General features: G+C 42.7%; 1 protein-coding gene across 2 annotated transcripts in view; it reads left to right on the forward strand.

Annotated features, from left to right (window-relative positions):
- Positions 1–19,353, forward strand: part of PLXDC2 (plexin domain containing 2) — a 232,027-nt gene that overhangs the window by 129,316 nt on the left and 83,358 nt on the right. For both annotated transcript variants that reach the window (XR_014161732.1, XM_081882493.1), the window contains exons 3-4: positions 700–846; positions 11,036–11,105. Coding sequence is in view for 1 of the 2 variants with exons in the window: in XM_081882493.1 (XP_081738619.1) it covers positions 700–846; positions 11,036–11,105 (217 nt within the window). In the remaining variant the exon portion in view is untranslated. The remainder of the gene's footprint in view (positions 1–699; positions 847–11,035; positions 11,106–19,353) is intronic.

Raw genomic sequence — 19,353 nt, forward strand, 5'->3', positions numbered from 1 at the left:
TTAAACTTGAAAGTCTTCAATTGACCGTAGTTCCAAATTTCATCTAAACCAAGAAACGATTGTTATCTGGGACAAACTAGGGGTCAGCTGTACCAGGGGTCTCCCTGGAGGAGAAGCAGGACTCCCCTCAGCAGATCTCCAACTGCCAGTCACCTGAAGAGCCAGTGGAGCTGGACATCCCTGCCCTGGACTGGAGCTCCACATGTAAGTGGTCTGGGTTCCTGGCCAACACTCAGAGCACCACCCCTCCCCAAGGCTACAGGAGGAGAGGAGATGGCATGTCATACAGGAGCTTCAGGGCCACCACAAAAAAGCACCACACATGAAGCTACTTGGGGAAGCTGTTGCCAAAACGTTTATTGGCCATTGCTGCATCAGAGGGCAGAATTATTTCTGCATTTGCAGCAGTTGTTTGTCTGAGATCTTGCGATGCAAAAATTCCATTTGTAAAATGAGATTTATCACAAGCTGAGTTGATGCTCTGCTTTCCTGTTTTAGTATTCACATAATAAAATGTGCTGGTTTCCCCCCCTCTTTTTTCTTCAGTCACCTTAATTTATGGGACAAAGAAATAAAACTTTACCAGTTTCTGCAGGAAATGAATAAATCTTGCATTTCTAACCAGTTTTTTTTAAAAAACAACCCTCTGGAAATTGAGTCGTTTTAAATCTGCGTTTGGCTTTTTTCTTCTTCTTCCAGGAGGATATGGATCACAATTATTATACTTCAAGGACGTATGGCCCATTTGATTCTACCAGCCGAGATCTGTGGGTGAACATTGACAAAATGGAGAAAGATAAAGTGAAAATTCATGGGATCCTCTCCAACACACACCGGCAAGCTGCAGTAAGGCATTTGATATGCATTGCTATTTAATCTTATGTTGTTGTTGACATCTTGGCTCCCTCTGTGATACACAGCAGGCCATTGAAAGAAACGGGAAGACTCAAACCTGCAATGGCTGGCTGTGTTCTCCCCCTCCACTGTCAGAGGCAGTCTGCTTCTGAATACAGTTACTGGAAACCACAGGATAAGAATGTTGTTGTCCTCAGGCCCTGTCTGCAGGCCTCCCATTGGCATCTGGCTGGCAGCTGTGAAAAAGAGAAACTGGGCGGGATGGGCAATTGGCCTAATCTAGCAAACTCTTCTTAGGTCCCTATATTACATTAGAGGTATTGCTAGACCATTGCTATACCAGAAGGGATTGAGAGGCTGGGAATTACTTTTCAGTATGTGAAATCATAATCGTAACCATAACATAATTATGATATTGTGCCAGGGAAGAAGGCTAGTTTTCAGGCAAAATAGATTTGGTGGCTTGCAAAGGATTTAATGATTGTTAAGCTTTTTGCTTTTAATGCTTGTGGGATTTCTAAAGTTGGAATGGCCTTCTTTTTTAAAAAGATATATCCCCACTTGGTGGTTGGTTATTGTTTTTTTTTGTTTTACCTCTGGCATAAACACACTATAATGTGTGTAGAATAATTGTTAGTCCAGGGTGTTCACCTCTGAACCTATAGCTCAGATCTGTAAGTGGTTCTATGGTGTGTGTTTTTTGTGGGTTTCCCCACATTACTTTAAAATGCCTGGCATATGTGCCTGTAGGATTATATTTCCCTCAGAAAACCTTACCCCAGTGTCAATGAGCATTAAATCTCTCAACAGACCTGCAGCAGTATTATAAAATGCCTTGGGAGGGAAAATATATGTAATCTTGGTGTCATTCAAGTCAGTGGCTGTTTTGCCATCGAGTTCACTTGACAGGCGAATTATCTTACAAATTGACTAGCTTAACTGCCATATTTAGAACTAAAATGTAGCAGCCCTGTATTTACCCTTTAGATTTGTATGAGGAGCCGTGGTACCTGAGTTTCTGAGAACTATTAGATCCTTGTCAAAATATTGTTGTTTTTCAGCTGTTGATTCTTGTCAAATGATAACAGAGGTGGCAGGTATAATTCCATTTCCACATCAAAGATCTGTGTTGGTTAATTCTGATCACGCACTCCTTGTAGCGAGAATGCTAAACTAAGCCACTACCTTACAAGCATAATTGGATGCTGAAAGACTTCCAAAATGGTATTCCCACAGCTGACCTGAGCACTGGAAGCTCCTGGAAGAAAAGAATCAGTACTGACCTTAAAGGGGATGTAAATTCCGTAGCAAAAACGACAACTCCATTGTCGTGTGATGGAATGGATTTTTGCTCTATTGGTCTGAAGACCAATCGGATGGAATTCTGACAACGGGTGGGGGGGGGGAGTCAAAGTAAATAGCTTTAAGGGATAGTTCGTGAAGTCTTAAAAATGCAGAAGAAAGTATTTGCAGTTCAGAGGACAAGCGGAAAAGAAATAAGGGAGTTAGAATTCTGCTCTCCATTGGGTTGTGTCATATCATTTCCCAGGACCAATAAACTCACCAACCAGGTGACAGGCTGAGAGAAGAGCAGTAGATGCAAGAGAATCTCTGTAGGATTCAAGAGGAGAGGGAGGTAATAAACCCTCCAGATTTAGACTGACACAACATAATTTATAGAAGCTCTCTTTTCCCAGCCAAACTGAAAAGAATAGCTAATAAATGGATGGAGCAAAGTGGAAATGCTGGAGTCTGGCAGTTTCCTGAGTTAAGAATGGACCTAATACAGCACAGTATCAGTTATATGAGATTTCTAGACATGGTTGGGTGTTTAATAAAAAGCAAGCTCTGCTACAAATAAGAATGCTTAATGGTATGGCTATTCTGCCAACACATCTTTTCTTGAGCACTCTTGGAAAGCGAATTGGGAAAGAGACAAGAGCAAGATGAAAAAGCAGTGACGTTTTCGTCAAAGGAATTGCAACCATTTTTGCAGGCCTGCCCCTCTTTTCCAAGCCAAAACCATGCAGCCCAGCATACTTGACCCAAAGTTAAATAATACTGAATTCAGATGAGTTGTGGGAACAATTAAGTTGCAAGGATTGTTCCAATGATTTGCATCTTTGAAGGCCTTTGTGAGGACTTTAAAGCTAAACATGAGCTAGAGCAGCCTAAAAATAAGGAACCAATGTGATGAGGATGAGGGAGTATGGCAAGAACTTGTGAATTAACAGGCACAATCTGAGAGTGCTGTTGTGACTCATCGGTATATAATACATATGCATAGAGAATTCGTTCTGTTGAAGTGAGAGATTATAGGGACATAAATTATGGCGTATATTATATTGGAGTTTGCTGATGCAGCCAAAAGCTTCTATGAATACAGAGGTGCTGTTCTGACTCACGATCAGAGGATTTGGGCACTCGTGATCTTTACATGAGCCTGCATGTTTGCTTGTTGGCACTAAGCCATGGCTTGGCTTAGCGTTGCGTGCGAATGGTATAAATGTGTTTGTTTTCCTCATTTTAATGAGAAACGTTAGTAATTATATTAACTCTTTACCTGTAAATTAAAAGGCCATTGATTGTTGCAGCTGTCCAATTAAGTTGCTGGGAATTGGAACTGACGGCCGCTTTGGTTAGTAGTGTTTTTGCTCACACGAGTAGCCCTGTAAGTCTCCATCCAAAGGGGAAAGGGGGGAGAACACTGGCCCTGCTAATATCCAATTTGCTTTCATATGGTGACTTATTTTAGATTAATTGCATATGCAGCATCTTTTGAAATGGGGCCTGGAGCATGAACATTGACAAGAGAAGGGGAATGGCAATGGGAGGGAGCTGTTGCTCTCCTGTCCTGGTTGTATGCTTCCCATAGGCATCTGATTGGCCTCTGAGATGAGCAAGATGCTGGGCTACATAGACCTTTGGTGTGATCTTCATGTGTCGCTTTGGAAATAGAGGTAAAGGCCAGCAGATATGGGGGGCTATGGAAACAGATGGGGCAGGGACTTGGTACCTGTCCTCTACTAAGAACTTAAGGCCCTGCCAGATCAAGCCAATGACCCATTGAGCCGAGTTTCCTATTCTCACAAGCAGGACCTGAATGTAACAGTGTTCTCTCCACATGTGATTTCCAGCAACTGGTTTTCAGAAGCATACTGCCTTAGACAGTGGAGGTAGAACACGGCCATTGTGGTGTTGACTTGTAGCTTCTGAAGAAACCAGTATATACTCATGAAGAAGCTGTGTGTGTGTGTGTGTGTGTGTCATCAAGCTCACAGCCACATGTGTTGCTTTAAAAATTCTTGGTGAGAACTTTAAGAGACGGTTGCCTAGGCAGGAATTCAAACTCAGGAGAACGTCTAACACAATTCTGCCATTTGAGAACCTTTCAAGCAAAAGGCAACACAAGAGTCACTTCCCTCCCCTTTTCGATATTTTCATGGTATGAATTACCAAGAGATTGGTTAGTAATCTATCACATCCAATTGTTATCCACTTGATGTGTATAATTCGATCCCCTATTTGCATCTCAGCACCTTTGCATGAATGGTCTTGTAGCTGTGCATTCTTAGAGTAATAGTTTTATAATGTCAAACTCTCCAAACGGATGCTGGATCCAAGCTTCTTCACACAATTAATGTGACTCTTTCCCAGTAAGAGGCTGTGCAATCAGATATGCGCTTAATGTCACCTTGGCAATCCACTCAGCATACAAGCATGCCGCTTAGGAAATCCTTCCATTCAAACTAAAAAGAAAAAGAAGAAATTTCAGTATACTGATTATGGTTAAATCAAGGTTTTAATCTTGTACCTGCAGGTGCAAGAAGAAAAATGTGGCTTCTAGTTGGACTTGACACCACTTCACTTTTTATGCTTTCTTCCAACTTCCCAAGATAATAAATTTTGAGAAAGTTGGGGGGGGGGGAATCATAAAACTGTTAGAGTGTTAAAAAATCTAAACGCTGTCTTGTTCAGAGCTTGCCTGAAATGTCTTCTCTGCCCTTGTAAAGAGATGAATCTCCATCATTAGCCAGTAAATGACAATTTTTGCATCATGCAAAGATTAAGTGATAAAAATAAAAACGGCTTCTTAAGGCTTATTCTTTATAGTTTACAAGGAAAAGGGGGTCTAAATTTGTTAAACGCTCATTCATCAGATGCTTTCTAAATTGAGAAGGCTGAATTAATATAGGAAAATGTGAATGATGCTTAATCTCCTAAACCAAACTGAATCTAGGATATTAATGAGTTAGAATATTGTTTTCTGAAATGATGACCAGAAAAAATTCCCTGCAAATTCCACTTTTTAAAAATACATTTGCAATAAGCTATCTATAAATGTTCCATTCTTGCTGAATTTGGGATTTTTAAATATATTTTCCCATGGGAAACTTTGTTATTTTGTGTTCTGGTTTCGTTTGTTTGTTTTGCCACCTTGGCTGCCTCAGAGGATGAGAGGTGCAATGAAGGTACTGTAGGATTATCTATTTTATTGGAACAAGTTCAGTTAGTGAGATACAGAGACCTTTATGATTCAGTACACTTGAGGCAGAATTAAAAAGCACAAGACAACAAGGCTTTATAGGCAAAACGTGATCTATGTGTGTGGTGTTTAGGAGAGCAAAGCAAGAACTGTCCCTCTTTCTGCTAATAAAGAGTCTGCTTTTTTGTTCAAGGTTGGACAGGGAAGGGGAAGAGAGGGAGTTGCCGTAAGAGGATCTAATCTCAAAGAATAGTTGCGGTTACCCAAGTATTTGGATTAGTTCGTGCCCTTGTGAAAATATGCAGGAGGCATATAAATATACAAAAGCACAGGTACTGTAGCACAATGCCTATATTAGGACCAACTGAAATGGCACAAAGGGCTGAGCAAGTTTTCAGTCTTACCAGAACCCTTATTCATGCTGGATTCTTAAACTAATCAGCAACAAAATCTGGAGTGGTCAGGGAGAGAGACCCAGTTCAAACAATACCAAACCACAGTTCAAAGTTATTAAAAGAGCCTGCTTGGGCCTTGGGCTACAGCACACCCCCTCTATTCTGGCACAGCTGGCAGAAAGAGATTGGAAGCAGGGGCATAGGAAGGGGGAGCGGTGGGAGCGGATCGCCCCGGGTGCCCTCACTGAGGGTGGTGACATACGGCACACTGCCCGCCCGCAACTCCCAAGCTTACCCTGAGCTGTTGGGGTAAGGGGGGAGCTGCGCCACTTTGCCAGCGGCATTTCCCACCTTCCTGCTTTGTTTTGACAGCTTGGTGGAGGCTTGGGACTTGTGGGCGGGCAGCACGCCAAATGTCCGCCATGGGTGGCTCGCTCTGCCCCTGGCTGCAGGGAGGTGCGCTCTTCCTGTGGCACCTGAGCGGCTATCCCGTGCCTGGGAGGGCACCCTCTGCGCCACGCCCACCCCCTCGGGAGTACACCCACCCTTGGCAGCACGGGCATATGCTCCGCCGCTGATTGGAAGCATCTGCTATAAGCTAATAATAGTTTGCCATTACATCTGAATTGGACTGAAGTGTTTTTAGTTTGAACTGTGGTTTACTGAAACACGTCAAAAGCAAAACATGGTTTCTGATCCTGGTTTGTTTGAATAAACTGTAGTTTAAACTAACTACAGTTCCAATATGGTGGTAAACTACAGCTTGCTGAAATGAAGAAGTTGTTGCTTCCAGTCTCTTTGTGGTTGAGCCAGAGAAAGGGGAGGGTGAGTATTTTTTTTCAGTAACTATGGCTCATTATAAACTGTGGCTTATTATCATGTTATGTCCAAATGAAGGCATGATGTCGGTGGATATGACGATATAGGTTGCATCTGCAGCTTATAACAGTCTTAAGAAAGAAGGGAAATGTGTTTTGTAGACATAGACTACAATCCTATGCACATTGCTTTGAGAAAACAAAATAACATACATACTTCAGGTAAATAAGCATAGGATTGCACTCACAACTGGTTTAAATTGTGCCTGTGGCAAAAAAAAAAGGCATCAGGTTGTAACGAGGCATGCTGGGGTGAAAGAACAATCCCTACTCTCCTTTTGAAAATAGTTGCAGTGCTCATAGATCTCTGTAGGACATACTGGAACACACAGGTCCTTGTAAGTCAGAGAGCAGAAGTAAAGAAATGTAGAGTTTAAAGAAGGCCTTGCAGAAGAAGTAAACTTTGAAGGGCAGCTGAAAGATCTAAGAGGTATCAAGAGTGTGTGTTCTGGGACTTCATAGCAGAACAGAATAAGTGGACTATAATAAGGAAAGAAAAAACAGAAAGATAAAGTGAAGAGCACTGAAGTGAAAATCTTGGCTTTATTTTTGCTGGTAAGTAAAGAAAGAGATCTGAGGATGTCCATGGAGACTTTTTATAAGTGAACTTTAAAAGGAGCAGTTGAGCTTTCCCCAACATTTTGAATTTTGGCCACCCCCACCCCCCAAACTGAAGCTATCAAATTAAACCTGAATATGTGAAGAGCATTTTTCAAGGAAACATGTTCCACGCTAATTTAGGCTGTGATCCTGAGTTGGCTTTTTGCAAAGTCAACTCAATTTAACTCGGCAAGGCTTACTTCTGACTGAGTAAACATGCTTAGAATTGCAGTGCATATAAGACCATGTAGTCTTTCTCCCCCAACTGCTATGTGAAAAGTGTGTGGAGTCGTGGCCATTACTTTTTCTAGTAATAGCTCACTTTGAGTATTATTCCCTCTCAAACTATTTTCAGGCTGTATTGTAGGAAACATTGGCAGCAATCAAGCTGGGAGAGAAGCAGATCATGGATCTGGATTTTGCACACCAGTGGTAGTGGCTGGTGTTGTGTGGCAATGCCATACAGCTGCTGTTTGACAACGGCATTGCTACAGATTACCAGCAAGGAGCTGGGTGACAGCAAGGTTAGGACTGTGTAGACACACTGGCAGAGTCAGTCTGGCACCTGCACTGCTGTGTCCACACAGTGCTGGTCTCACTGTCCTTCCTGCCTCCCTGCCCCAGACCCATCCAGGTAAACTGTAGCAATGGTAGTGTTGGGAACTTTGCTGCACTGCACCAGCTGCTATTGCAAACCACTGGATGAAATAAAACTGGGAAAAGTGTGATTAGTAGGAAAAGGAAATGACTAAAGCAAACTATAAGGAAGCAACTCTGTGATGGGGAGAATAGATTGTAGGCTGCTGGATGTCCTCTCCATGGTCAGGAAAAGTGGCCCGCATTCAGAGGTGGAGGTCAGTAGCTGGAAACCTTCCCAACACCGTGGTAGGAAGGGCTGCCGCCATTGCTGATCCACCTTCAGCAATGAGAGCAGTAAGAGAAAAGGAGTGTGTGCTTCAGGAACAGGAAGAGGGAAACTACAGCAGCCCTGGAGCTGGCATATTTATTGGGACCAGTGGGAGGGAAATTGTTTGTTCATTTTACATCCCACCTATACTCCAAGGAGCTCAAGGTTTTGCACATAATTCTTTCTCTTCTCCCTACCATGTGAGGTAGATTTGGCTGAGGAACTGTGATTGGTCCAAGGTCACCCAGTGAGTTTCATGGTTGAGTTAGGACTAGAACTCTGGTCTCCCAGGTCCTAGTCTGACACTCTAACTGGAACACACAACACTGGAAAGGAAGGAAGGAAGGAAGGAAGGAAGGAAGGAAGGAAGGAAGGAAGGAAGGAAGGAAGGAAGGAATCAAGGAATCCACCTTTTGTTTGGTTCCTCCACCAGAGGACCCCGCTCAACTCCATAGGGTTGTACATTAAATACAGTCAGAATACCTACTGACCAACAGAATTGCTTGCTAAAGGTGTAAAGTTACTGCCAGTAACATGGATTCATATCTTATTTTCCTTTTTTCTGCCCACTTTGCCACCAATCTTGACATGATTTACATCACTTTTTATTTTGCTTTAATCCTACCGAGACTGCTCTGGGACCAGATAAGCCCCCAAATTGGCTTTTCCAATGGTAATATTCCATGTTACTTGTTAAATACTGATAAGTAGTGAAAAGGTATAAAATAACCAGATTGGAGAATATATTTCAATTAGTATAAATCTTGTGTCTTGGAAGTTCCTCCTGCAGCCCCCTCCTTGGGATGATCTGTTTATAAAATGGAATTAGTTCTTCCAGTTCTAAACAAGATATGTGTAAATAAACCCTTTCAAATTCTGGCTTCTAATGAAAAAGAAGAAGAAATCTAATTTGAAGCTGCTGTAAATATTCAATGATTAATTTCATACCAAATAAGTCATTAAAAATACCTGATAGATGGAGAAACTAATCCTTTCTGGAGAGATGGGGAAAACCAATTAAATCTGAGGCAATATGAAAGTTAAAATGAGACAGACATAAGCTTAGTTAGAAAAAAAAAATTTTGAAAGATTTTTAAACGTGGCCAATTGCTTGCAGTGAATGGAATGTGCAACGTTATTTGGAAGAAGCAGAGGAACTGTCTTATACTGAGTCAGATCATTGGTCCATTGAGCCCTACACTGTGTTGTCTATATTTACTTGCAACAGCTGTCAAGGATTTCAGACCCAGGATCTGCCAACCCTACCTGGAGATGCCAGGGATTGAACCGGGAACTGGGTGCATTCTCTGCCACTGATCTACAGCCCTTCTGCTCTGTCCTGTTACCCCTTTTTGTGCTATTCCAATGTAATCTGGAAATGAAGATTATTTTTATTTGAAATTTGCAAAACAACGGCATCACTTCCCAGATATTTGACAGGTGCTGCCAGGTTTTTTTTATTTCATTTTTAACTTTAATGCCACCAATGTGCATGGTGAGCTAACCTAGACCGTTGCCCCCACCACAAGTCTAATGAAGTCAAATTTAGCCAACTGAAGTATAATGAAATCTCTCACCCACAGCACTCAGGACAGTGGTTCGCAGATGTTGTTGGACTACAACTCCCATCATCCCTGAGCTCTGGCCTTGCTAGCTAGGGGTGATGGAATTTGTAGTTCAACAACATCTGGGGACCCACAGGTTGAGAAAGGCTGACTCAGGAGCTGCTGAACTCCTTCTTCTACCTCTCTTGCTCACCCACCCGTGAGTCTTTAACCATCTATTGGGAGCCATGAGAAAAGTATATTTACCAGTACTACAACTGATTTGCTGCCATAGGAGGCCCAAGAGAAAGGCTTTCCATGAGAAACTATATTTCCCAGTGCTTCTGGCACCTGACTTGCTATCATAGCAGCACCAATGGGAGAACCAACCTACCTTCCTTCCTTCCTTCCTTCCTTCCTTCCTTCCTTCCTTCCTTCCTTCTCCTGCTGCCAGTGTTGCAGCAGTGGCAACAAGGTAAGCAGTGCAGCTGGGCATGAGTTGGAGACTCATAGGAAGGGAAAAGCTTCTGAGTTCTTCTCCCAGTTAGAATCTAGGCCAGTTTGGGAGACATTAATAGCAAATTATGAAGCCTGGCAATATAGTGGCAAAAGGCTGCTGCTTCTGTGCTACAGTTGAAGAGAATGGCCTCCTTGTGCTCTTTCCCAAGAAGAATACAACATGCCAGCAGAAAGAGAGAGCATGGCTGCAAAGTGGGCCTTTGTGCCTGGCATAGGACACTGGCACCAGAAGAGTGTGCAAAGCTCGGCTTCTGAAGAGCTGCCCCCCTGCTGCTTCTGCCGCCTGGTGCTTTCCTTCCATAAAGCTGTGAGCTCTTCCGCAGCTGATGCTTCTTCTAGGCAGCCTCTTCACTGCTTTCCTCTGCACAATTCAGCAGCCATGCTGGTGGCAGCACACAGGCTATGTAATGACAGTGTCCATTGCAGCCAACTCCTTCCTATGTGTGTCGGTGGGATTTACTGACAAGACAAGCCCTCTTCAGGCATAGTACATGGTCCAAAATGCAGTGAAAGGGGCTATGCATTTAGCCCAACCCCTAAAGCCATTCAGCTTCTCCTGCCCCTCTGTGTTGACCAGGGCTTCTGATGTGGGAGGTTTTCTATATGCGTGATTTAGAACTCTTGGCAATTAGGGTTCCCTACATGCTCCCTATATAAGTTTCCAAGCTTTATCTGGTATGCAGAATTGTTTCCACTTTTGATTCCAAATTGAGGATGACATAAGGCTACTGTAAAAAAAACCAACAACAACAACCCTTAAGGCAAAAGCAGCAGTGAATGGGTTTAAAGTGAATGGGGTCTCTACTATTCCTTACATTATTGATTTTCTTTTCTGGTGTTGTTCCTTGCAGAGAGTGAATCTATCGTTCGATTTTCCATTTTATGGCCATTTCCTACGTGAAATTACTGTGGCAACTGGGGGTAAGTGGCTTTCTACCCGTTTCACTTTTGAATAATCCGACAAGAGTTTCAGATGTTTTAAAGCAGGTTGAGAGAGAGAGAGAGAGCGAGAGCGAGAGAGAGAGAGAGAGAGAGAATATTACAGTAGAGCTTGAAATATCCAAAATTGGGTAGGCCAGATCACCAGTTCATTCAAATTCACCTTGTCCTCTGTGTCAGCAAACTGGTATAAATAGTGCTTACCATGGATCAGAAAATTTTATTAACATTTTAAATAAATGTCTTCTCTCTACACCTTTCCTGACCCCTCACTATTAGATGCATGGTGGCAGAGAGGGAAAGGGAGTTGCTGACCTATAAAGGCCGTGTGGTCATATCACACACTTCATTTTTCACCATTTCATGATTTGCAACTACTGTATATAGATGATTGTTAACATGTTGAAAACTGCCTTGAGAGGTTTAACCCTAAAAGGCCTTGAGAGGTTTAACCCTAAAAGGTCTATAAATATATTAAAGTGAATAGATTTAATTATAGGAAGACTTTGACCTCTTCATTCACTTTTACATATGAAGAACAATCCATCAAGCCACTTAGAAATGCATCAGTTACACTGCTAATTGGCTAAGAGTTTGCTGTGAATGGTTGATCAATTGGCAACTGTTTCAGTTCTGAAATGTCTGCTGCGTAGGGTCAAAGTAGACATGGAACTAAGCACAGAACTTGCATTTATTAATTTTTTAAAAGAAACTATTAATTGTAGGTGCAGGGTAACAGTTTTCATTGGGTTCTATACATGAGGGAGGAGATTACCCATTTGCTCCCCTGCTGCAGCTAAAGAAAATCCTCCTAGGGCTTAGAGACAGGAGGGAGGTTATCATTGATGCCAAAGGGAGCTTTTTTCTATGGCATTTAAGGGCTGCAGAGGAGAAAGCTGTTACACCCGCAGTCCCTGCAAAAACCTGCCCTCACTTGCACTTGCTAGTAACGTTCTTTTCATGACACAGCAGCATGTGATTTGCTTTGAACCATGTCTAGTTTGCCCCATAGAAGACTGTGTTTTGTGTAGGCTGCTACAGCTTTTCTTCTGCTTCTGCAATGAGAATTGTTGTTCTACCATTAAAATAAAAGTTGCACAAACAACTCCTTGTTACCAAAGCAGGACACCCACCTGTACGGAAAGATACGTGGGGTGCCATTATGTATGGCCATCTTTGAAAAGGAATAGGGGAGGGGAGAGGATTTCAAATCTGAGCTTTGTCATTTAGCTCTTTTAAAATGGAGGATTAGAGAGGGAAAAGAGGTGTTTCTGTAAAAGAAAGGGAATGGCTAACAACAGACCTAGGAGGGGATAATGCTGGGGTTGTGTGCTTTTAATGCATGGCAAGGTTAGTAATGGAGGGAAGAGGTTGATGTATGGGGGGGAAAGGATGGCATAGATACTTAGGAATGAAAGAGATAAAAGTGTCTGGCACTCCTTCGCTCAACCAGACACGCAAACTCTCGAGATGATGAGATAGGTAGGCATCACCAACCAAATATAGAAAAAGAAATATCCTGTATTATTCTACTGTTTGTCCAAGAAAAAAGAAGAAATCTTTCTCAACCTTTCTCAATGTTCTGAGGGCATCCTATGCAATCCCCAGCATGTGTTCACAGAGATTACTTCCTGCACTTTCTCACTTGTGCAAACCATAGTTTGTTGTTACATCAGAATTGAGTAAATGATGGTTCGCTTCTAAACCAGCATTGGAATCTCTCTTAGAGCATAATTTCCAGTTGTGCTCTGGAGGCAAACCATAGCCCTATTAACTAACAAACACACACCCTTCAATGCAATTGCTATCGTATGCAAAGGTAAAGGTAAATGACCCCTGGATGGTTAAGGCCAGTCAAAGACAACTATGGGGTGTAGCGCTCATCTCACCTCAGGCCAAGCGAGCCAGTGTTTTTCCACAGACAGCTTTCCAGGTCATTTGGCCAGCATGACTAAACTACTTCTGGTTCAGCATAACACCGTGACAGAAGCCAGAGTGCATGGAAACACCATTCACCTTCCTGCGGAAGCGGTACCTATATATCTACTTGCACTAGTGTGCTTTCTAACTGCTAGGTTGGCAGAAGCTGGGACAGAGCAATGGGAGCTCACTCTGTCGCACGGATTCAAACCGCCAACCTTCTGATCGGCAAGCCCAAGAAGCTCAGTGGTTTAGACCACAGCGTTCCCTATTTGTATGCAGAACAGGAAGAAGGACTGCATGTCCCCATTGCTCTTCCTGCAAACCCCTCATGTTGGAGGTCAAATGCCTGCAGTAGGGAGCCTGCTCTGCTGGAAGATCAGGGTTCTTAATTGTGTGAGGAGCCTACCCACAGAGAGCAGATTCTCCACTGCAGACATTCAGTCTCAGTCATGTGGGAGGCTGTGGGGATATGGGAAAAGGTAGTAATGATGTGCTCTCTCCTCTTTTCCCCTGTTCTCCCATCAGGCAACGGTATTTATTTTGGGGGAGTGGGGGAGAGAACAAGTGACTATGGTTTATGTTTTGTGAAACACACACATAAAGGAAAACTGTCCTTTTAGTGCAGGCATGTCCAAAGTCCGTTTCGGAGGACTAATCCGGCCCACCGGTTGAATTAATCTGGCCCGCGTGGCAGTATATGTCCTGGGATAAAATTCCAACAGCAACTTTAATCCTAAAAAAAGCTCAGCAACTTTGGTCAGCCCTCACGCATGTTCACTTCATCAAATCTGGCCCTCTTTGGAAAAAAGTTTGGGAACCCCTGTTTTAGTGAATCAATAAGGGATGATGGTGATTTAGTCACTTTACTCATAAAAATGACCCAAAATGACGTGGCATGCCGGGGAGTAAAAGAGGGAACATTCAAATCTGAGGCATCACAACGGTTTTGTCAGTGGCTACGTGTGACAGTGTGAACCAAGCCATTGCTTGTTTTTTGACGACTTCCAATTTTTATCATGTCAACAAAGAGTTTGTTGCTTCTCCTTTAAGGGGCTCAAATGATGCATTCTCCTTAAATATCACAGTGCTAAATTGCAAGGAGCTCCTTCATATCTATAACAGATCAAGAAAGCCAAATTTTGTTTTTTACCATCCATACAACATTTGCATTTCACTACCAAGCAGTCTTGAATGATGATTTTTGACCCTCAATTAATATGAGAGAGAGAGAAAAAGAGAGAGAAACTCACATGGGTTGGCTTGAGCAATTAGCATATCCTTTCCCTCAATCCATGTTTTACCAAGGTTACTTGATTCATGTCTGTGAGGTAAATCAGTTTGCACTGCCATTATTAGTATAATTAATCAAATCCTGTTCTTCTAGAGGTGGATATCTGTCATGGGGGAATTCCTGTGTATGCTAATTCTGGTACCTAGGAAACCACGAGAGGCCTTCCAGCTCTCTGATGATAGAAAGTCTTCCTGACAGAACATTTCAGATGTTTTCATTTAGGAGAGAAGAATATAGCATTGGCAATGGGCTTAGAAGTCAGGTGTAGGATTGGGTTGTCAGAGTAGCGGCAAAGATAATGAAAAGCAGCAAGAATATAGGGCAGTGTATAGCGTGTTCGGGACGTGGGTGGCGCTGTGGGTTAAACCATAGAGCCTAGGACTTGCTGATCAGAAGGTCGGCGGTTCAGATCCCTGCAACAGGGTCAGCTCCTGTTGCTCTGTCCCAGCTTCTGCCAACCTAGCGGTTCGAAAGCACATCAAAGTGCAAGTAGATAAATAGGTACCACTTTCGCAGGAAGGTGAATGGCATTTCCGTGCACTGCTCTGGTTTCCCAGAAGCGGCTTAGTCATGCTGGCCACATGACCCGGAAGCTGTACACCGGCTCCCTCAGCCAATAAAGCGAGATGAGCGCTGCAACCCCAGAGTCGGTCACAACTGGACCTGATGGTCAGGGCTCCCTTTTCCTTTACCTTTATAGTGTGTTCACGTGCCCCCCTTCAATAACACTTTTTAAAGCTAAATTGGACCATCAAATCTAATCTTGCATTAAACAGGAGTAGCACTTTTCAAATGTAAGAGGCTAGTGAACCTAAGCAATTGTTTTGGAGAAGGTGTGTCTGAATATTGTCTTATGACAGGGACCTGTGGTTCTCCAGTAGTTGTAGGACTCCAGTACCCATCAGCCCCAGACATTATGGTAAATGGTCAGGAACGATGGGATCCTTCCCCAAACTGGTACCCTCTGGATGTTTCGGCCTAAAACTCTCATCAGCTGCATGCTGGTTGGGGCTGAAGGGTATGTAGTTCAAACCATCTGAAGGGTAGCAGGTTGGGGAAGTCTGGTTTAAAATGTGTACAGGGCAATTCTTTATCTGAAGATGTGGGGTTTTCACTTATTTTTATTTTTATTCTTGTTCTTTCTATACCTGTAGATCTCAAAGTGGTTCACAACATAAAATTGCAACATAAATGACATAAACTGCAGAATAAAAACAAAAACAAAGGCAACCCAGTAATCCCCCTTCCCACAACACATTTTAAAGGGTGTTAGATGTCATTCAGCCAAAGGCCTGCTTAAAGAAAAGTTTTCTCCTGGCACCTAAAGATATATAATGAAGGTGCCAGACAAACCACCCTGAGGAGGGCATTCCACAAACAGGGAGCCATTGCAGAAAAGGCCTGTTCTCATCTTGCCACCCTCTGGACCTCATGTGGAAGAGACACACGAAGAAGGCCCTCAGAGAATGATCTCAGGGTCTTGGTAGGTTCATATGGAGGTAAACAGTCCTTGAGCTATTGTAGTCCTGAACCTTTTTAAGGCCACCTCTAAAAATTAATTGATTCACTCTTCTTATGTTTACATATGAGAGGAAAAAACAAAAGAAATGAGCCTAATCTTTCATTTTAGCGTTTGCATGTATATATCACAACAGGGATAATCTTAGAAGACGCTTGTCCTATTTTCTCTCTCACAGGAGGAAATTCTTACAACAATATGGATTTTGCAAGTTGCAGTTTATATTATTATTATTATTATTATTATTATTATTATTCAAATGCCAGATTAATTGAGGGCACCTTTTGAGTTGATCAAAATGTTTTAGTCATCTGATTAATCACTTCAGTGTTGTAGTCGTAACTCTTTGATTGGATCCCGCAAATTGTTTTGAAACACCTTGCCTAATGTATTCTCCTGCCTGCCTGATAAAGGAAAGAAGTGTTATGATATTGGCAAACCGTGGGTGGCATTTTTCTGTCATATGGGCTGAGAGTACCTCTTATGGGGGAAAAGCACTAAGCTGGCTGGACATAATCAACAAACATTTGCAAGATTGAAATGAACTGTCAGGAAGAATAAAGGGCTTTCCCACTTTCTATTTCATTATTAACCATTTTGCAGTCATCTTAGATCTTAACAGAAACTCTCTTCACTTATTACCTACTTTGGAAACAGAATGAAGGCTGGCCTTTCAGCAAAAGCAGATTTATCGCCACACACCCCTGCAGCCGCTTCCATGGATTATATTTAGATGCCTACATTATTGCTGTTTTCGCAACAAACACATCTGCAGCATTATTAGGTTAGGAAAAAGAGGTTGGGGGGACGGACTGCCAATATCCTAATGCAAAATGTAGCTCGTGACTTTAAGGGGGGGTACTGTATCCTTTCCCCCTTCTCCCTTGTTTCTTTTAATATAGCTTCAATCTTTGCCAAATAGCTTCTTTTGGTGATTCCTGCTCATCGCTTGTTTGTTTGTTTATAAATTTGTTTATTTATTTGATATTTTTTTTTACATTTATATCCCACCTGTCATCCAGGAAACTCAAGGTGACTTGTAATTAAAAACAACCAAAAGCTAGAGCTATTATTATTATTATTAGTTTGAAATCTCTTTACATGCACTATCCAAATTATTCTGACATCACCTCTGGGAGGATAGACTTAACTCCATATTGAGATGGAGAGATGGCTTGCCTTAGCGAGATTGTGGTGCAGTTTGAACTGTGGACTCCTCAAAACCAAGCTGGATATTTCCATAGGACAGTGGTACCTCAGGTTACATACGCTTCAGGTTACAGACTCTGCTAACCCAGAAATAGTGCTTCAGGTTAAGAACTTTGCTTCAGGATGAGAACAGAAATTGTGCTCCGGCGGCACGGCAGCGGCGGGAGGCCCCATTACCTAAAGTGGTGCTTCAGGTTAAGAACAGTTTCAGGTTAAGAATGGACCTTCGGAACGAATTAAGTACTTAACCCGAGGTACCACTGTAGAGCTGCAGCAAAGCATTCTCTGAAAATGTTCTCTTCAGCTCTGTTGGTCAGGCTGTGAGTGGCATGGCTTATGTAGACAAAACAGCACTGTTCACACATAAGAAGGGATGTATCAGCAATGGTGGGTGTTTCTTTTTGGGGGGGGGGTAAGTGAAAGTATGCAGAAATACCAGACTTTTTTTAAAAAAAGAAAAGCCATAAAAGGGGAGGGACTCAAAACGAAGAATGTGCCAGTGGGCATGTAATGCTGACTGTGAATGGAAATACAGGGAGGGGAAATCAAACCGAGTGGTTGCCATAATGAACAACAGCATTCTGTGCTGCCACATTTTGTTGCAGGAATGCCTCTTACAATTTGTGGACTTCAAGACATCATGCTTTACTGAAATTCAGAAAGGGGTTTCCATTCCAGTTACTAACTGTATGCTGACTACAGCTTTAAAAAGCATTGGAGCCTATCCCGGTCATCAATTCTGAAAAATCCAAAAGATAGTTCATGAAGTCATTCGTGTGTCTCCTGCTCAAGTTTAAAGGCTGAACCGGAAGCACCAGCCTAAATCCCTGTTTTGTGGGAAGACATATAAGCAGGTTCTAGACGTGTAGCTTCTCGATAATAAACCCCACGAGGAACCAAATAAAAGATAGTCCCTTTGTTGGGAAGTGAGCAGAGAGATTCTTAAGGAGATACTGAGTGGGAGGTTCTCATTATACTGGCTATGAAAGATCCGTGGAAAACCCCTTAACCTTTTAAAGCCCTCGAGGAATGTCTTTAGTTTTGGGGGGGCAATAAATACAAAAGAGGTTTTGGCACTGCCCTCCCCCAGTCCATTACCCAAATGTGATGGGACTGTAGCATCGCCTACACTCCATATGTTTTGTGAAGTTTCCATAGTAACGCAGCTGAAAATTGACAAACGAGACCCAGTCTGATCAAAACAGTGTCGTGCCCGGCAGGTAAAGATTAAAGCAGATTTTTTAAGAAAACAAACATCCCTCCCAGCATAACCGTTATCAACGTTCTGCAGATACTTTGTGTAATGCAGCAGCCCACTGAACTAACTTTATAAATAACACAAATGGAAACCTCCAGCATGTCTCTATACACTTCTTCATGCTCTGGTTTCCCCAGCTGTACAATTTAGCTGAAATTGCTGCGCCCTGCAGAAGTGCTGATGATAACTTGTGTATAGTCTGTGCTCATAGACTATGAAAACTTTGTACCAATGTAACCCAAATTCCATTGCAAAAAGGGCTGAAGTTTGCGGCTTCCCTAAACCTGGAATCCTATGCACCTGTGTGTGGTCCACTGAACAGGCAATAAGAATTTCTTCTGCATAAGCATCTACAGTTCTCAGCCAGCATTTGCTGTAATTAAACAGTTCTGCACTGATTTGCTGGCATTTGCATAATTCTGGCCCTGCTAGTCCTGGACAAGAGCTGTGCACTACTATTATGCAGCCCCCTTGGGAAGTTTGCTAAAACACTCCAGCTTTTCAGATGCCACCAGGTGTTTCCCCACAAACTTCCGAGGCTGCAATCCTATTTAAAAAAAGTAAAAATGCTGGAAAGTAGCCCTCATTGAGCACAGTGGGACAAACTTCTGGGGGAAGAAAGAGGAAGAAAGCTGAGTTTCTCAGGACGATTGGGTTTGCACCCAGGAGCCATATTCATAGTTGTGGAATTGCAGAATGTTCAAAATTCCTGTTAACTGCTTTCATAGCACAAGGACACACAAAAAAATGAATGTGGCACAACTAAGTTTATAACTGTTAACCACTACAGTAGGGAAACTGGCCCTCCAGAGGATGTTAGACTACAACTCCCATCATTCTCCCATTAGCCGTGCTGGCTGAGGTTGGGGGAAGCTGGAGTCCAGTAACATTCAGAGAGCCACAAGTTCCCTTTCCCTGCCATACAGTGTCCCACAAGGCAAATCATTCCATGTTTCCGCACCTATGCACTTTTCCCTGTTGCTTCCCCCATTATAGAGATGTTGGGGAAGGGAAGCTTCTATTCTCCCTT

The sequence above is a fragment of the Podarcis melisellensis genome (genome assembly GCF_964234715.1).
Source record: "Podarcis melisellensis genome assembly, chromosome: 12".
NCBI lineage: Eukaryota > Metazoa > Chordata > Lepidosauria > Squamata > Lacertidae > Podarcis > Podarcis melisellensis.